This window comes from Lepisosteus platostomus, chromosome 3 (assembly GCF_059453375.1).
Source record: "Lepisosteus platostomus isolate fLepPlt1 chromosome 3, fLepPlt1.hap1, whole genome shotgun sequence".
Lineage (NCBI taxonomy): Eukaryota > Metazoa > Chordata > Actinopteri > Semionotiformes > Lepisosteidae > Lepisosteus > Lepisosteus platostomus.
In genome coordinates, this window is record NC_142613.1 from 62923295 (window position 1) to 62938977 (window position 15683).

The 15683-nt window shown below is 36.8% G+C and overlaps 1 protein-coding gene across 2 annotated transcripts in view; it reads left to right on the plus strand.

Moving 5' to 3' along the window:
* The window catches only part of coq8aa (coenzyme Q8A, genome duplicate a), a 48821-nt gene that overhangs the window by 24685 nt on the left and 8453 nt on the right, over window positions 1–15683 (plus strand). For both annotated transcript variants that reach the window (XM_088626350.1, XM_088626351.1), the window contains exons 5-10: window positions 1996–2070; window positions 4341–4466; window positions 11985–12070; window positions 12771–12911; window positions 13441–13522; window positions 15309–15402. In XM_088626350.1, coding sequence (XP_088482476.1) covers window positions 1996–2070; window positions 4341–4466; window positions 11985–12070; window positions 12771–12911; window positions 13441–13522; window positions 15309–15402 — 604 coding nt within the window. The remainder of the gene's footprint in view (window positions 1–1995; window positions 2071–4340; window positions 4467–11984; window positions 12071–12770; window positions 12912–13440; window positions 13523–15308; window positions 15403–15683) is intronic.

Sequence of the window (15683 nt, forward strand, 5' to 3'; positions counted from 1 at the left end):
TCAATACATCACCTGTTAAAAATATTTTAAAAAGCTTCGAGGCTTTTTAAGTCCTGATAGTTTTTTTCAGAAAAAGTACTTACTGTATATGTGCTGCATGTATAATGTTGCGCCCTTTGATGAGAAAGCAGTTGACTAATGTTCATTATTAGCTTGCAAAGTAGCTTGGCAAGTTTCCTAAATAATGCTTACTGTCATATTCTGGACAGACTCAGTGAAGCCTCTCATCACCTGTTTTATTTGGTAACATTAATGTAACTGTTTCTGTAACATGATAACGTGGTGGCCTGACGAAGGGGTATAATACCCTAATGATGTTTTTATATTTAGGTTTTCATTACAGTTGGCTCGGAGGAATATTTTCCCCATTTTATAATATTTGGTTTTACATTGTTTTTAATAGAATACCTTTGAAGCTTGTTCAGGTACTGTTGTTTTTGGCTTACTGGGACAGGAGACAAAAATCTGTCAGTGTGATTTAGACACTAAAAGTTACTTGACAATGTTTCTGTTTAGTTAATGCAAAAAAAATGTTTCAAAAGGAAATCTTGTCAAAATATCTACATAGTCGCATTGGGTTTATTACTTGAGTTAGGTATGGAGTGGATTTGCAACCTCACCTGAGTTTCCGTAATGTGAAAAGCCCGGTTTTCTTTGTTTTTTACATAGTTTTACATGAACTTTGTAACACAGCTGAACAAATGCAATGAAATCAGAAAGGTGGTTGAACACATCAGTTAGTTGCAAAACCTTACTCTAACCAGGTTGGTCAGTCAGTTATACTGTAGCATCTTTTGGGATTTCAGCCCAAAGTTTATTGGTTTTTAATGATACCATATGGCAGATTGTACATTTTTGTAGTTATTGTAAATGCTTTCTAGAAGAAAATCTACCCCCGAAGAAAAACAAATGGGAGAAGTGAAGTCGGACCACTATCAAACGATATATGTCAACACAAGTGCTGATGCCCTTCCTGAAATGAGTAATGATAAGATTGTCAAAGAAGAGTCATATAGAAACGTGCTGTGTTTCTTATTACGGTTGTGTTAGTGTTATGAGTTGTACTGCTGGTATATGTATCAGAAGGTCATATTTTGCTTTAAATACTTGTAAACAACCACGACTCTTCCTTTATGATACAGCACAGTTAGGACCTATTAAGTTGTAACACAGTGCCTATGTTAATGATTTCTGAGCTGCTGCTGATAATTTGGATACTCTGAAAGCACAAGCCTGATAACCAACAGCTCATATTTGTTTTGTTGTATCTTTATAAAAAGGTAATGCTGTGTTATGCAGAATTACCTTGTTAACTTTTTTTTCTTGTTTTTCCGGCCTGAAAAAAAGAACTGCATTTAAAAATAAACGCGACACTTATCATTTATGGAAGTTATTCTACTTATTTTAAAACATGAAGTCTGAGGACTGAGAGGTTATGTGAGAATTGCATTTAAAAATAAACGTGACACTTATAATTTATGGAAGTTATTCCACTTATTTTAAAACATGAAGTCTGAGGACTGAGAGGTTATGTGAGAATTGCATTTAAAAATAAACCGCAATTTTTAGAAAAAATCAGAATCCTATGCCACTCAATTGAAAAAAGACCTAATTTGATACCAGCAATAATATTATGCTGGTATCATTATGCTGTCTAGTCAGTGTGTTAATTTAAACTTTATTTTACTTTATTCCATATGCCCTTCCCACAGTAGTCTTTTGTGTTGGAGTTACAAAAACAGCCACTAATCAAGCCTCTGGTTTTCAGACTTATGGACTGCTTCGAGATATTTTGTTCCATTTTAATTGTAGCATATTGGAGCCAGTGTTAATGTCTTTTTTTTTTCCACGATGATGGTGTGCCTTAATTATAATTAATGTAAAGGTGGTGAAGTTCCTAGTGAACAATGAGAAGATGCAACCCGTCTCGTACATCTGCACTTAACAAGTCAGACATATTAAGAGTTGTGTGTGTCTTGTCCCCCTGTGTCTTAGGCCTGGCTGTTGGCCTTGGCATCGGGGCCCTGGCTGAAGTGGCCAAGAAGAGCCTGAGGTCAGAGGATCGAAATGGTAAGATGTGATGAAGTCCTGGATAAGGATGCTTTTTTGATAATGCTCTTTCAGACGGTAAAATGGTCTGTAATATTTGCATTTACATCTGAGCTTTGGTTTTAACATTTTAAGCTCTGTGGTTCAAATGTGAAATTGCAATTGAAATTCAAATAATAAAAATTGGAAACTCTGTCATGGAAGTTGCTTGTGACCACAATTTCATCATTTTTTTCCATGAGTTTTAGATTTAAAAGCAACCATGATACTTTATACTATACCTCATGTTTTTGTTTAGCTTTTAATGTATGCAGTCCATATTAAGGCTCGGCATACTCTTAAGAGTTTTCAGAAGAGGAATGATGGATCTTGGGTCCTGACATATGATTGCACTCCTAACCTTTTGAATTCTTTGATCCTCTGTGGTTTCACGGAGCACCCTAGTTCTGACTGGTTGCTTCACATTACAGTTATAAGTAAGCTTCATTGGAAAAAATCATGAGCTAAATCAAATATTTCGATATTTAATTGTTTTTTAGCTTAATTGTAATCTGTTTATATGGTTCTTTAGAAACAGTGCGTGATGATTTATTAGGTCTTAAATGGACAAGAAGCTTGTCCCAAAAATTGGTGCCGTTTGTCTGAGCTTCACAATGCATTGTGACCTGCTTTGTATTGCACAGAGCGCAGTTCTCTTCCCCCCTGAATCTGTGAACGATTCCCTGATAGTTTTACAGTGTATGAGACAAGATAGTGCTTAGAACTGTATGAATTGCTTTTTACTTTACAGTTTGAGAGCAATGTGAAAGGGCCTGGAAGCTGTTGAGCTCAGCACTTTGAGTTTCTTGGAAAGCGCTTATAAACTATTCTAATTGAAGGATGCATCTCAACATGCACCTTTAATTAGGGTTGAGTAAATATTTTTGGTTTTTGGCTGGTTTATATGTCATACATGTAATTTTAAAACAAGAAATCCAAAACGCATATAGTCTTTGGTCTGCAGTAAATAAAAATTCCTTCACCAAATATGTATTTTCACAAGGAAGGTAAAAAGTAATCGGCAAGCTCTAAAAATCTGACTCCTGTCTTTGGTGGTGCTTTAATATTGTTTTTACAGAAGAACATTCTCAATATATGAAATCTGCAGTAATTCAGAAATATCTAATCTGAAATAGAATGACACACCACTCCTTTCTTTATTTTCGTCTTCTTGATCCATGTGCATTGGATGAATAGGGATACCATTATCTGGCACGGCTGTGCCATTGCTTGGCCAAACAATGATTCCCTCCCAGTAAAGAGGCTTCCCTAAAATAGAATCAATTTCAGAAATGGAGACAGACCTGTATTTTTAATGTCATCCATAAAAAGTTTAACATTACAGCCTTGTATAAGAGAGTAGACAACATCCCAAAGCATTAACCCCATTGGCAGGAAGACACTGCTTTGTGAAACAGGGCGCAGCACACAGAGAATTTTACAGAAGTGACATGACCGCCTCGAAACCTAGACTGTCCATGATTCAGTCGCTGGAGAGGACCTGGTCTTGTGGCTCAAAGAATTCAGCTGCTGACTATAGAGTGGTGCTGTGTCTGCTCCAAGTCTTCAAGCAGCCGTGTTCAAATACGTGATGCAGCTTTGCTGCTGCTGCTGCTGCTGCTGCTGCTGATGCTGTGGCACGAAGGCCAACGCTGTGGAGAAGTAGGAGGAGTTTAGAAGTCTCATCAACCTCTTGATGCAGAGCCACACTCTACACTGTGCATTAATAAAGGGCAACATAAGATTGTGATATGTAACGCGTACAGCCATAGAATAAGGATGTTCTCTTTCACCTAGTAGTTATGGTTTGTCTCTGTGTTAAAGAGTAGTGATATGAGATAATATATACGAGGAGTCCACCAAACTTTCTGCTTGACTCAGAATAGATTCATGCCAAAAAAAAATCCCTGTCGCAGAAAGCAGTGGCACGAGTGGCTTGTTGGAACAATTAAAAAACAGAAGTTGGAAGCATTATAAAGTGACAAAAAGAGAAGGCATTCAATGCATTGTAAGTGTTGGAAAGGCCAAAACGGAGATAGTAAACCACTGACAACTAAAGCTAAAATATTTTCCTTTTGCTGTAGTAGTAAAGGAAAAAGCAAAGGATGAGCTAAATCTTTCTCTGATATAATAATGGGGAAACTTGGACAATGAAAGGGAAATGGCTCATGTTTAAAATGAATATTTCACTAAGGAGCGGAATAGGTCAATGTTAGTTAATCCACCCTGACTCCGGCATATTCTTCTCTTAGGGGATAAAAAAGCCGTCCTGGATTCCAGCCCTTTCCTCTCGGAAGCAAACGCAGAAAGAATTGTCCGCACCCTGTGCAAGGTACGCGGAGCAGCTCTGAAACTTGGCCAGATGCTCAGCATTCAAGGTGAGACTTTTAAATGCACATAAAATTAATAATTAAAAATGTTTTTGATTTTGTACACCAGGTGTAGCTCTATGTTGCTTTTTCATTCGATATAATGTTGAAGTTTTACTGGATGAAGGGCATATAAGTAATATTTCCAAGTGGAATTCCTTGGAATTTCTCATGATCTAACCACTGCATGCTTCCGTTTCAACACTTCCGTTTTGTTTATAGATTACGTTTATAGATTACGACCTCAGTCTGCTCATTGGTTGATTTCAGAAGAAATTACAGAAATCATTGCTTGATTTTCTTCATGACTAATTTTTCACAAAGAATGAGACACTACTCCCCCAGTACAGCACATTAATTTTGATATACACTTATCAAGTATTAAAGCAAATAAACAAATTTAAAATCAATATGATGTTTTAATTGCCTCAACCTTTAAATCTCCCTTTTGTAGACTGTCAATTTTAAAGCATTTGTAAATTCATCCAGCTTGTAGACTAACAGCTATTTTGTCTAGCTTACTTAATATAATAGCCTCATTTGCTCAGGTCCCAGAAACATGGTGCTATGAATGAGACATTTTTAAAAATTATTTTATGTAATGTCACATAAAACTGTTTTCTTTTTTATTAGAGGACATAGTGTAATTAGCTAAATCTCCCAAAACTGTAAGTGAAAGGAGAAACTGGCTGACCAATTTAATTAGATAGGCACTTTTTTAGATGTTTTACCATTTCTATAATGTATATTTGTGTACCTTTTGAAGTACTTCCTTTTCTTGAAGTGCGCATTACCACACACACTTGTCTTTAACTTGTCTGGTGTATAGTATGTTCTGTTGAGTATTATGACTTGTAATTTATTGCCTGTGGATCTCATTGGCTGCCAGGCATTCTTCCAAGTGGTTTTCCTTCTCAGATCATGTAGGGTAAGCTGGACATTAGACAACTTTCATGTTGAGGACAGTTATCAAACAAGTCACCTGTTATGTTATAAAGTGACTTCTTCACACCTCCTTCCCTTTATTGTTTTTTTTCAAGAATTCTTCCTCATGCTGATAGAGACTCCCTTGCGAGCTCCTTATGCAAAAACAAAAGTAATTATATAGCAATTTTTAAAATTATTTTGAGGAAGTGATACTTTCTGAACATGTTCAGGAAAGAAAAAAAAAAGTTTTCCTTTACTCTGTAGATGCCTTTTCTTTTTTCCCCGATTATCGGTTTTCTCACTGCTGCTTCCGGTTCAGGGTTGTGGGGAAGCCGGAGTCGTATCCTGGCAAGCAGTGGGTACAAGGCAGGGTACACCCTGGACTGCATTCCAGTCCATCGCAGGGCACACACACAGACAAACGGAGACGCACTCCAGGGCCAGGTTTCCCAGAAGTCATTTAACCCACCAGTATGTCTTTGGACTGGGGGAAAACCAGTCCCTAACTGTTGAAACCTAACTGTTCTAATTCAGCTGTGTTTTGTGTTTTTTTTTTTTATAAATGAGGAATTTATCCCAGTTTGTTGGCTCAGAGTTAATTGTATTGGTGGATGGTACAATTGACCGTGCTTTTAATATTTTGAATGAAGTTTCAGCTGATGTGTCACTTATTATTGGGCATGATTTCCAATAATAAACGTTTTGCAAGTCAGTAGTTACGTAAGGTTCTAAATTCTCTTGAAGTTGCATGCTCTCCCTCAGTGCTGTGTAAGTGAATTATGAATAGCAACATTGTCAGGACCTAATTGAATTTGGAGTGTAATCCTTCTCTGTGAACTCATGGTTCTGCCTGTGTAGAGGAGTGTTGACAGATTATATGGTACCATTGACAGTTTTGTCAGTTTGCAAATTTCAAAGGAATTGGTAGAGTTTAACTCAATGCTGAAATGGAAAAAGTGAACATACCTACTCTGTATATTTTGCTACCTGTTCGGTATATTTTGGATACCTACTCAGTATATTTAGTATACTTACTGTATGCTGTTCATTTGTCACTTAATATCACTTAAACGTTATTTACTTAGACTGGTTTTTAGTCAAAAACACTAAACATCATGAATAGCAGAAACAAGACAGGCAGCTTTTCACTTTAGATCTTGCCCACCAATCACTTATCCCTTTAATCTAATTCTGTTAAAACGTCCCTTTTAACAGCATTTCTGTCCTGCAGTTTTCCAAGTTATGTATTCATGGTTATGAATTTACTTTTGCAATTTGTTGCCTGTTGCTATAATGTTCTTATTCTGGTTTGTACTGTATATAAGAAAGATTACATACAAGGAGGCCGTACAGTCCATCTGGGCCGTTTTGTAGTTAGTAGTTTATTAATCCAGCCATTTCTTTTCAGTTCTTCCTTGTTCCATGCTCGCACATCCCAAAAGCGCCTCCTGTTTTTGGTTTTAAATGCTTTTTCACATATTTTCCATTTGTCTTCTCAGGTTCAAAAGAACATAAAACATTATTTCCAACAGAATAGAGATGTCTTCATTCTCTATTCCCATCGGAATTATTCAAAGTAATTATGGTTAATAATGATCAGCTTCTTGTACACGGAGCACAATGTATCCTCTATAATATAATTTGGGATGTAGTGAAGTTACAATAGCTACTAATTGTGTTTTACAGCAAATCTGTTCCTTTAAAACAAAGATGAAAACATACTAAGTATGTTTCGGATATAATGCCATTCACATGGATCAAAGGCTTTTTCAGCATCTAAATTTCACTCTAAGTTCAGTGCACTTCAGTCGGTTACATAATTCTTATGTTGTTTTGATGAGCGCTGACTATCTGATTTTGAATCCTGTTTCATCTCTGTGTGTGTGTCTTGGTACATTGTGATCATATTTTAGGATTCTCTCTGTGGTATCAAATGCCCTGAAACAGTAAGTTTTTTTTTTTCTAGAGTTTTTTATTTTTATTTTTTAAGCTCTTGAATACTAGTTAAATGTAGCATTTTCTGGTTTGGCTCTTTGGAATTATCTTTGGCTGTGCTACTGAAAGATGTTTTAAGTTTAGATATAAATGTTCACAGGAGCTTTAATTATGAATCTGCGTCAATTTGAAAACTGCAAAGGAATCGGTACAGTTTAATTCAAAGCTGAAAAGGACAAAGACTGAATAAACCTGCAGCCTTCTGGTGTGAACTAACCAATCTCATGATTAGTTCTTTAAAGCAGCCAGGGGCCCAGCTGACATGTAAAGGATGGACATTGGAGTCACTAGATGAGGATAGGAAAGACTGAAGACTAACTAGATCTCTGAATCAGTTTCCTCTTGCAGCCTTCTGTTCCTCAAAAGGGCTCTTAATTTATTTTTAAGATGCACACCGGGCTTCTTACAAGTTACATTAGCTTCAGGATATATGTTTTTATTCGGTCTTCAGCACTGGTCATTCGCATGCCAATGTTGCAGAGTACGTTGTGAGTTAACGGTACCACTGTGTCTACGGTAATACATGTCCAACCTAGAAAATGAACTTGGTATTTACCTCCTCATTGCCTTTGACATTGAACTTTCCTTTAGCACCATTCCCATTTGTTTATCAGGAGTTATTTTTGTAAGTAATCTGGCATCGCATTAAAGCTTGGTCAGTATGCAATACTGCTGCCTTCTGTTTGCAACCTAATTCTTTTTGCATTCAGTAAACAGACCCAGCTAACTTGGTAATCCCTTTTTAGCACTGCTCAGTCCTTGTAGTTTATGCCTGACAAAATGAATTGTGTGCTGCTGGGAGCAGATTTTCTTCTAAGTATTGATTTCAAAACTTGCTCATCTTCTTTTTATGTAGTATATTCACTGCCGTATTGCTAAGGATCCTGTTCCATGTCCTGGTAGCTCAAAAATAAAAACGGAGAAATGTCTTCTTTTCTTTATTGTTGTTTACTTCTGACTTTATTAATAGTTATTTGGTAATGCAATACCATTTTCATTGTCAAGCATGTTGTTTACTGTCTGGATACAAAATGCAACAGCCATTCCACAGAGACCAGTGCAACCTTGCTGAAAAGGCCAGTGCCGAAAATAAGTTTACATCTATCAGAGTACAATAACCTTTGAAGTGGCATTGGTTGCCGAGGTAACAGACATGCTGCTTGTCTGCTATTTATAAGCTCTATTCCTCATAAATTTTTTCTTTGCTAAGCTCACAGTGAATTATTGAAGTGTCCAAACCGTCTCTTGTTTGCAGATCCGATGAGTAACTTCTCATTTGGCTCCTGCAACTCATGAGGTGTGGCTGCCTTTTTTATGACACATAAGGTCATTTGTGTAGGTGAAAACTGTTAAGAAGAGATGAAAACTTTTTTTCTGTATTATAAGGTAACTAAGGGAAAATGTATTATAGTTCTTCATTGAAGCTGTAGCTTTAACACTGTCGTCAGAAATAGGCTTTATTGCAGAAAAGGTAACTGCATACCCTAAACGGATGTTTTTACAAAGTTTTAACAGATCAAGTGTGCTTCATTATATCAAAACAATTAACTACTGCCAATTGTAGATCTGATTCATGAAATTCTGGTTTCATTTACCTATCTTTTCTTCACTGCAATTTTAACCATAGCCAGTGTATTAGTTTCTTTTTACTTAGAGGTGTACTGTATGTTAGTCACAAGTTCATCTTTCTTCCACATGTGCAAAATTGCTTGGCCAAGACTCTTAAGAACATTTTTTTCTAATGCTGAAATATTGATAGATGACTTTGATCCAGAGTTGTCTACTGCAACATAATCTTCTAACATGCCAGATAGGGTTCTCTATGTCTAGAGTTCAGTGGAATATGTACAAATTAAAAGAACATTGCATTGGCTTACTTAGAAATGTAGAGTGGATTTTAAGGTTCTCCTGCTCATGTATAAGGCACTAAATGACTGTAATCAACATTAAGAACTTTATTCATTCATCCATTGTTCATTCTAGGATATTCAGGATTAATATTTACAGATACTTATGTGCTGTACAGTTCCTTTTTATTCCTTCAATACTTAATATGCAACCTATAACAATGTGTATCTGGTCTGCAAGATAGGAAGTTTATTTTGTAAAAGCAAACTGACTTCTATAGTGATATGTTATTTTTTGTGCTAAATTTATGAAAAGCTTTTCTCTTTCTGTAAATTTACAGGTTCTGTACTTATGGTATGATATTGCAGAACATGAGCTAGCTTGTATATGCAGTAGCCTGCTGGTGTTTTTATTGGAAGGTCACTCAGAGTAATGGAAAACTTAACACGCCTAACTGCTAGACCAAAAGAGAAAAACAGACTTATCAGCGTTCTTATCAGTAAACCCTGTAAACAGAGTTGTTAAAGACAGAAATATCCCAAAGAGCAGCGTAAATGAGGACAAAACAAGCTTCAGAAGCTGCACAGAAGTTCAGGGAAGACTCGATTGCTTGGGAGCAACAAACTTTGCACTGCTTAAATGTAAAACATTGCTCAACTATCCTGTGGCACAGACTGCTTAAAACATGTTAAGGTGATAATTCAACCATCCAGTTTTCAGAAACTTAATACATCATGTTCTAGCCGTTTTATTTAGTTCAGGGTCATGGGGCGGCCTCTGCCCATCCCGGCGAGCAACAGGCGCAAGGCAGGATACACCCTCCATCCACTGCAGGGCACACACGGGCACAAGAACACACAGACTCTCACCACAGCCAGCCAGTTAGTCTACCAGTATGTCTTTAGACTCTGGCAGGAAACTGGAGCACCCAGAGGATACCCACAAGAGCCCAGGAAGAACGTACAAACTCCATGCAGATAGCACCCCAGGACCCCCATACTTTAATACATATTTTAGATGGGTCTACTGGAATGAGTCTTCAGTGTTATTGCCTTGTGAATATAAAGATCAGGGAATAATCCCTTGCAAATCCAAAATGTTCATTGTCTATATATACTGTTATATGTATGAGAAAAGGGTTAATCTTTTCAAGGTTAGTCTTATCTAGTTCAAGTTTTATTTTCAATCGGGTGGTGCGGTTCATTGTGTTTTTCCTTTTGGTCTTTGTAAGGCTGCTTGTTTTTTTATCTCAGAATGTGTGTTGTTATAAGATGACCTGTGGAATGTACAGTAGGTGGAGATAACACACCCTCTGGAGGTTTATGTGCCAGATGAAGGAATGAATAACCATGTAGAGCACTTGCTAGTGTAAATAAAAATTAACTATATCTAGCAGTGTGTAACATGAGTAAAGAAATAAATTGCTGAAAAGTAGGAGCAATGGCTGCAGCTTTGCTCGGAGTAAGGACCGAAACAGAGGCATTACGTTTTTTTGTACCGTTAGAAAATAATGTGTTTGCATGCAACAAAAATAACTAAGTTAAAGTAATTAAAAGGGGAATATAGATTAGGTGGTATGAAATTATACCACACACATATATAAATGTGCATTTGTCATTTAAAATACAATAATGGTATGTGTTTCCATTGTCCTTGTCATTTATAGTGATTAACAAAATTGTCAGATTCTTTAATATTTTTTTGAACATTTTTTGATGTATGAAGGGGGCATGTAACCAAAATAAGATGAGCATCAGATTTGTCACCATTACCCACCCATAATTAAAATACTCGGCATAACTGAAGGACAGAGTTAATGTATAAGCTCGGTTATGTTGATTCTGTAATACCAATGATGTATGACATTTTGATGCAGGTGAGATGTTTAAAACAGGTGTGCTGTCTTGTGTTGGTTTGTGCAAGTTCGCTGCTGCATATTTTAGACAGAGTAAATTTAAAATGAATGGAAAATTGTTTTATGTTTCTTAGGGCACTTAAAAATCATTTTTAGTACATATTGACAGATAAAATGTTTGTGCTTCTGGAAACACAGGGAAGTGTTAAAAACAAAACTATGTAGTTCGTTTTTGTATGTACGTTGATGGTTCAAAATACGTTGGAAGAATAAAATGTCATTTCAAGTATGGGGGCAACAAGTTTTTTTTTATGCTGCTTTGTTTGCAGGAGAGGCTGCCTGATATTTATTTTTCATATTTCAGTTTTAAGACGGACAAATTAAAATTCTCTGAAGATACCGACCATATCTGAGCATGACTAACCCTTAAAAGGTTCAGCTCACTTTTCGGAACAGCAGTGCCATAGCACTCGTGTAGCAGTTCACCATGACTTGTATTTGTTGCTGTGTTTGAAGCAACATCGATATCAAAATCACAATTTCAGAACCGAAAGTAAAACAACACAGAGTAGACACAAGGAGTTAAATTGTGGTGAGCAGATTTCACAGTCTAAAATGTTAGTTCCTCTTAAATAAGTTATTATAAATGATCACCACTTATATCGCAGACTTTCAGACAGGTGACTCCACAGAAATCCCAACTAACTGTTGTCTGAGACCAGGCTAATACAACTAACACTATTGCTTTGACGAAGCAGGTCAACAATGCTCATAAATGAGCATCCATCAGGTAATGTGTATTTAGAGACCAGAGGGTTGAAAAATAAAGTAAAGTAAAGAGCACTTGGTTTACTGGAGCCAGTCTTTTACTGTAACTCATCTTTCTTCTTCTTGGCTTTTAGATGACGCGTTTATTAATCCTCAACTGGCGAAGATCTTTGAGCGGGTTCGACAGAGTGCGGACTTCATGCCAATAAAGCAGATGATGGTAAACAGCCTGTAATCCCCAAAGTAACTAAGTCATCTTCGGAAATATGGAGAGTCGGAATGTTGTTACTCATTTTAAGGTCTTGTGTAATTATCTTTAGCAGGGAGCTGGGTGCAGTTCACTGGATTGCTTATTGTTTATAAGACGATTACTTGACTGCTTTTGAAATTTCTGTTTCCCCTCCAGATGGTAGTGGCATAACTGACAGTTGACTTTCTGTTTCTGGTTGTTGCAATAGAAAAGGAGGGGCAAAGAAGTTATTACGTTATATTGGAAATGCCAAAAGGAGGGAGGAAAGTTCTTTCCTTCTTTTAAGCACAGGCATAGAGATTAAGTTGCTGCTCCTATATTTATAAGACAAATTACACCCTTTAGATTTTAATAACCTCTAAACCTGTGGAGGCCTTTTATTAGTTCATGTAAAATGGCATAACATTTATTACATCAAATATCCAGAGCATTGTTGACTCTTAATTTCTATTGTCAAGGTCAACTGATGCTCTTAATGGAAAATCATAAGGTAATTCTTGCTGGTGGTACATTTAATACAGTGGCAGATGCAGCATTTTGAATTCATCAAGTAGTTAGAACAGGAATCTGTGTCAGTATGCAGTCTGCAAAGGAAGCTAAAAACCATGCTGAAAATTAGCACCACTGTGTCTGCTTTTTTTAGTATTTCATTTCTATTTCTCCCTGACAGAAAGCTTTGAACAATGACTTGGGGCCAAACTGGAGAGACAAGCTGGAGTTCTTTGAGGAGAGGCCCTTTGCAGCTGCCTCTATTGGCCAGGTACACCTGGCAAAGCTGAAGGGTGGCAAGGAGGTGGCCATGAAGATTCAGGTGAGTTGTGAAACTCTATTGATTGTATTCATTCGTTCCTGAGTGACGTTGTGGCATTTTATTGCAGTAAAATGGAACAAATAACATCGGATATTAATGTGGTTTATATAGTCAGTGATGTTCCCAAAGCCAATACCCTGACTTCCTTCAGGAAACAGCTGGTGAATAATATTCTTGGATCAATTAGAAGCTTTCTTCTAACTAGGCTGCATTGGCCTTTTCTCTTTTGTAACAACCTTAAGAGAACCAGGATCCCAGTGTATACTGTATTTTGTGTGCCTCATTAGAACGTCATTCCCTGTTTTACTTTTCACTTTTAGTACGATGTACAGATAGGCCATTTTATATTTAATACATTTTGTGATAATTTTAATAATTTATCTACATAAAGTATTTCACTGCACCCATTTCAAGCACTGGAATAGGTAAAGTCTTGGACTTTTCACTTAGAGAGCATTTAGATCCCTGCTGATCTCCTGAGAAATCAGAATTGATTTGTACAAACCTTCTCTTCTTTTTCCATTTACAGTATCCTGGAGTGGCACAGAGCATCAACAGTGATGTGAATAATTTAATGACAGTTCTCAGTATGAGCAACTCATTGCCTGAAGGTAGAGTAATTGCTTTCTGAAGAGTATGTTCACTGTCACCAAGGTGGCATTAACTTGTTGTGATCCTGAACTCCAAAGTCCTTGATGTTCTTGTTGTTATCAAGGTCGAGTCCATGTTGCTCTCCCATGAATACACGCAGATATGTCACATGCAAGCCTGTTTATAATGAAGTCAGGTGGAATGTTATAATTAGTTGACTGTGAGAAGATTACACCATGATATGGAATACATGTAAGGGTGGCTTGAAGCTATTCCTCATATCTGAAGCATAATTAGTGAGGTGCCCCAAGTGATGGGAACAAGTTAAATGGGTACCATTTTTTGAATGAGAGATGTCACATAGTGGTCCCTTTGACTCCATAAACTTGTAACTCAAGGTCTCCACAATGTGTTGTTTGACTGTTAAAGCCAGTATAAGGTTTTGAGGCACTGTTTCACTGAATGGTCAATTAAAGTAAGTTTCTATAGTAGTAGCAGCTGTAGAAGCAGCTAGCAACCTGATTTTTAATAGAAATAATTTGTACTTTTTTAAACAAATGAATTCTGGCGTTAAAAAGTCAAATTCTGACTTGACGAGAGTGTTGGAAAGGTGCTGTGCCGATGTAGCATTACAGAACCTCACAAACGTTGTCTGTTACATTTCTTAGACCTGACGAGAGCTGTTGCTATGAAATTGCGTCTAAATATTTTCAAAACAAGGTAGTTCTGAGTATTGTGACATACCAGTTAGTGGGAATAGTGACTAGCATTTAATGGTGACGTGCCATCTGCAGTCATCAAGATATGCAAAAGACTTATTTAGCTGCGTCAAAGAACTGTGACTGGAAGAAATGTTTACTTTGACTCATTTTCGTCATTGTGGAAAAACAGTTATACTAACTTGGATTCTTCATTTCCCTTGAGTTAGCAGGTAGTTAACCAAAATGTTTCTGAAGTCCAGATTTCATATTCACGAAGAGAGGATAATTGAAACGGGGAATTATCATTTTATCAATTTAAATGCAAGCAGGTCAACTAAAAAGGGTTTATTACCTGTAGTGAAACATCTTCAGCTTGAATGTTTTATTCGTGTCTCTTGACCACATCTTTCTTTAATGTGTTTGCCATGAGAGCTGTCTATAAAACCCGGATATGTAAAATGCAAATAAGTCTTTATTTTCCAAGGGGCTAAATATGTTCATTTACATCAAAAGCAGGAAAGTGATTAATTTTACATTTAAAAATGTATGTCAGGGCTATTGACCTGTAGCTGTTGCAGTTTGCTTCATCACCTAGTTTTACTTTACCATCTTCTCAAGTGTATATTAGTTATCATGATGAGTATATCAAGGAGCTGCTTGTATCTACATTCTGCAATGGAGTGGATTGAAAGTAGAGTGTAGACTTGGTAAAGATCCCCTATCAGCTCAAACACGAGCTGTATGCTATATATGGCTAAATGTGACCCAGGTAAACACTATAACAATACAACAGTAAATGAGGATTTTCTTTGGTAAAATAGTGAGCTGACTAAAACAGAAATGTAGTTATGCTTGTTTTTATTTGGTTGTTTGGCAATATTAATTCTTGAAAGTGGGAAAAATCATTTTCAATTAATTGCAATGGGATATGTAGTTTAACTGCATAATGTCCACTGATTTCTAATAATTAAACAACCCAACCTTACCTTTTTTCAGAAATGACAATAAAAGAGTTAAGGATAACAGTTTGATGCTTTCTCAACCCTCAAACAGTATGTATGCTCTTTCCTAATAACTTCCTTCTGCTTTTGTATGTTTTCTGTAGGTCTCTTCCCTGAGCATTTGATTGAGGTTATGAGTCGTGAGCTGGCATTGGAATGTGATTATATAAGGGAAGCCAAATGTGCCAGGAAATTCAAGTGAGTGACAAGATGAACTAAACCACACTTACTGCATGTTATTAGTGCGGTCGTATCTGAAAATCCTAGAATATAAAGTCGGTAACATTTTGAGAAGAGGCTTCAATGCTCACCACTCAAGCCAAACCTTTTCCTGGAAGGAGAAATGTTCTGGAACCCCAATCCCAGTTCCAACTGCCCTCCGAGGTTTTCAGGCCTGTTATATTTGGGATTGAAGTGGCACAACCTGCTGCCTCAAGTCTGTGTACCATTAATTACATATGTTATTTAATCTAAAATAA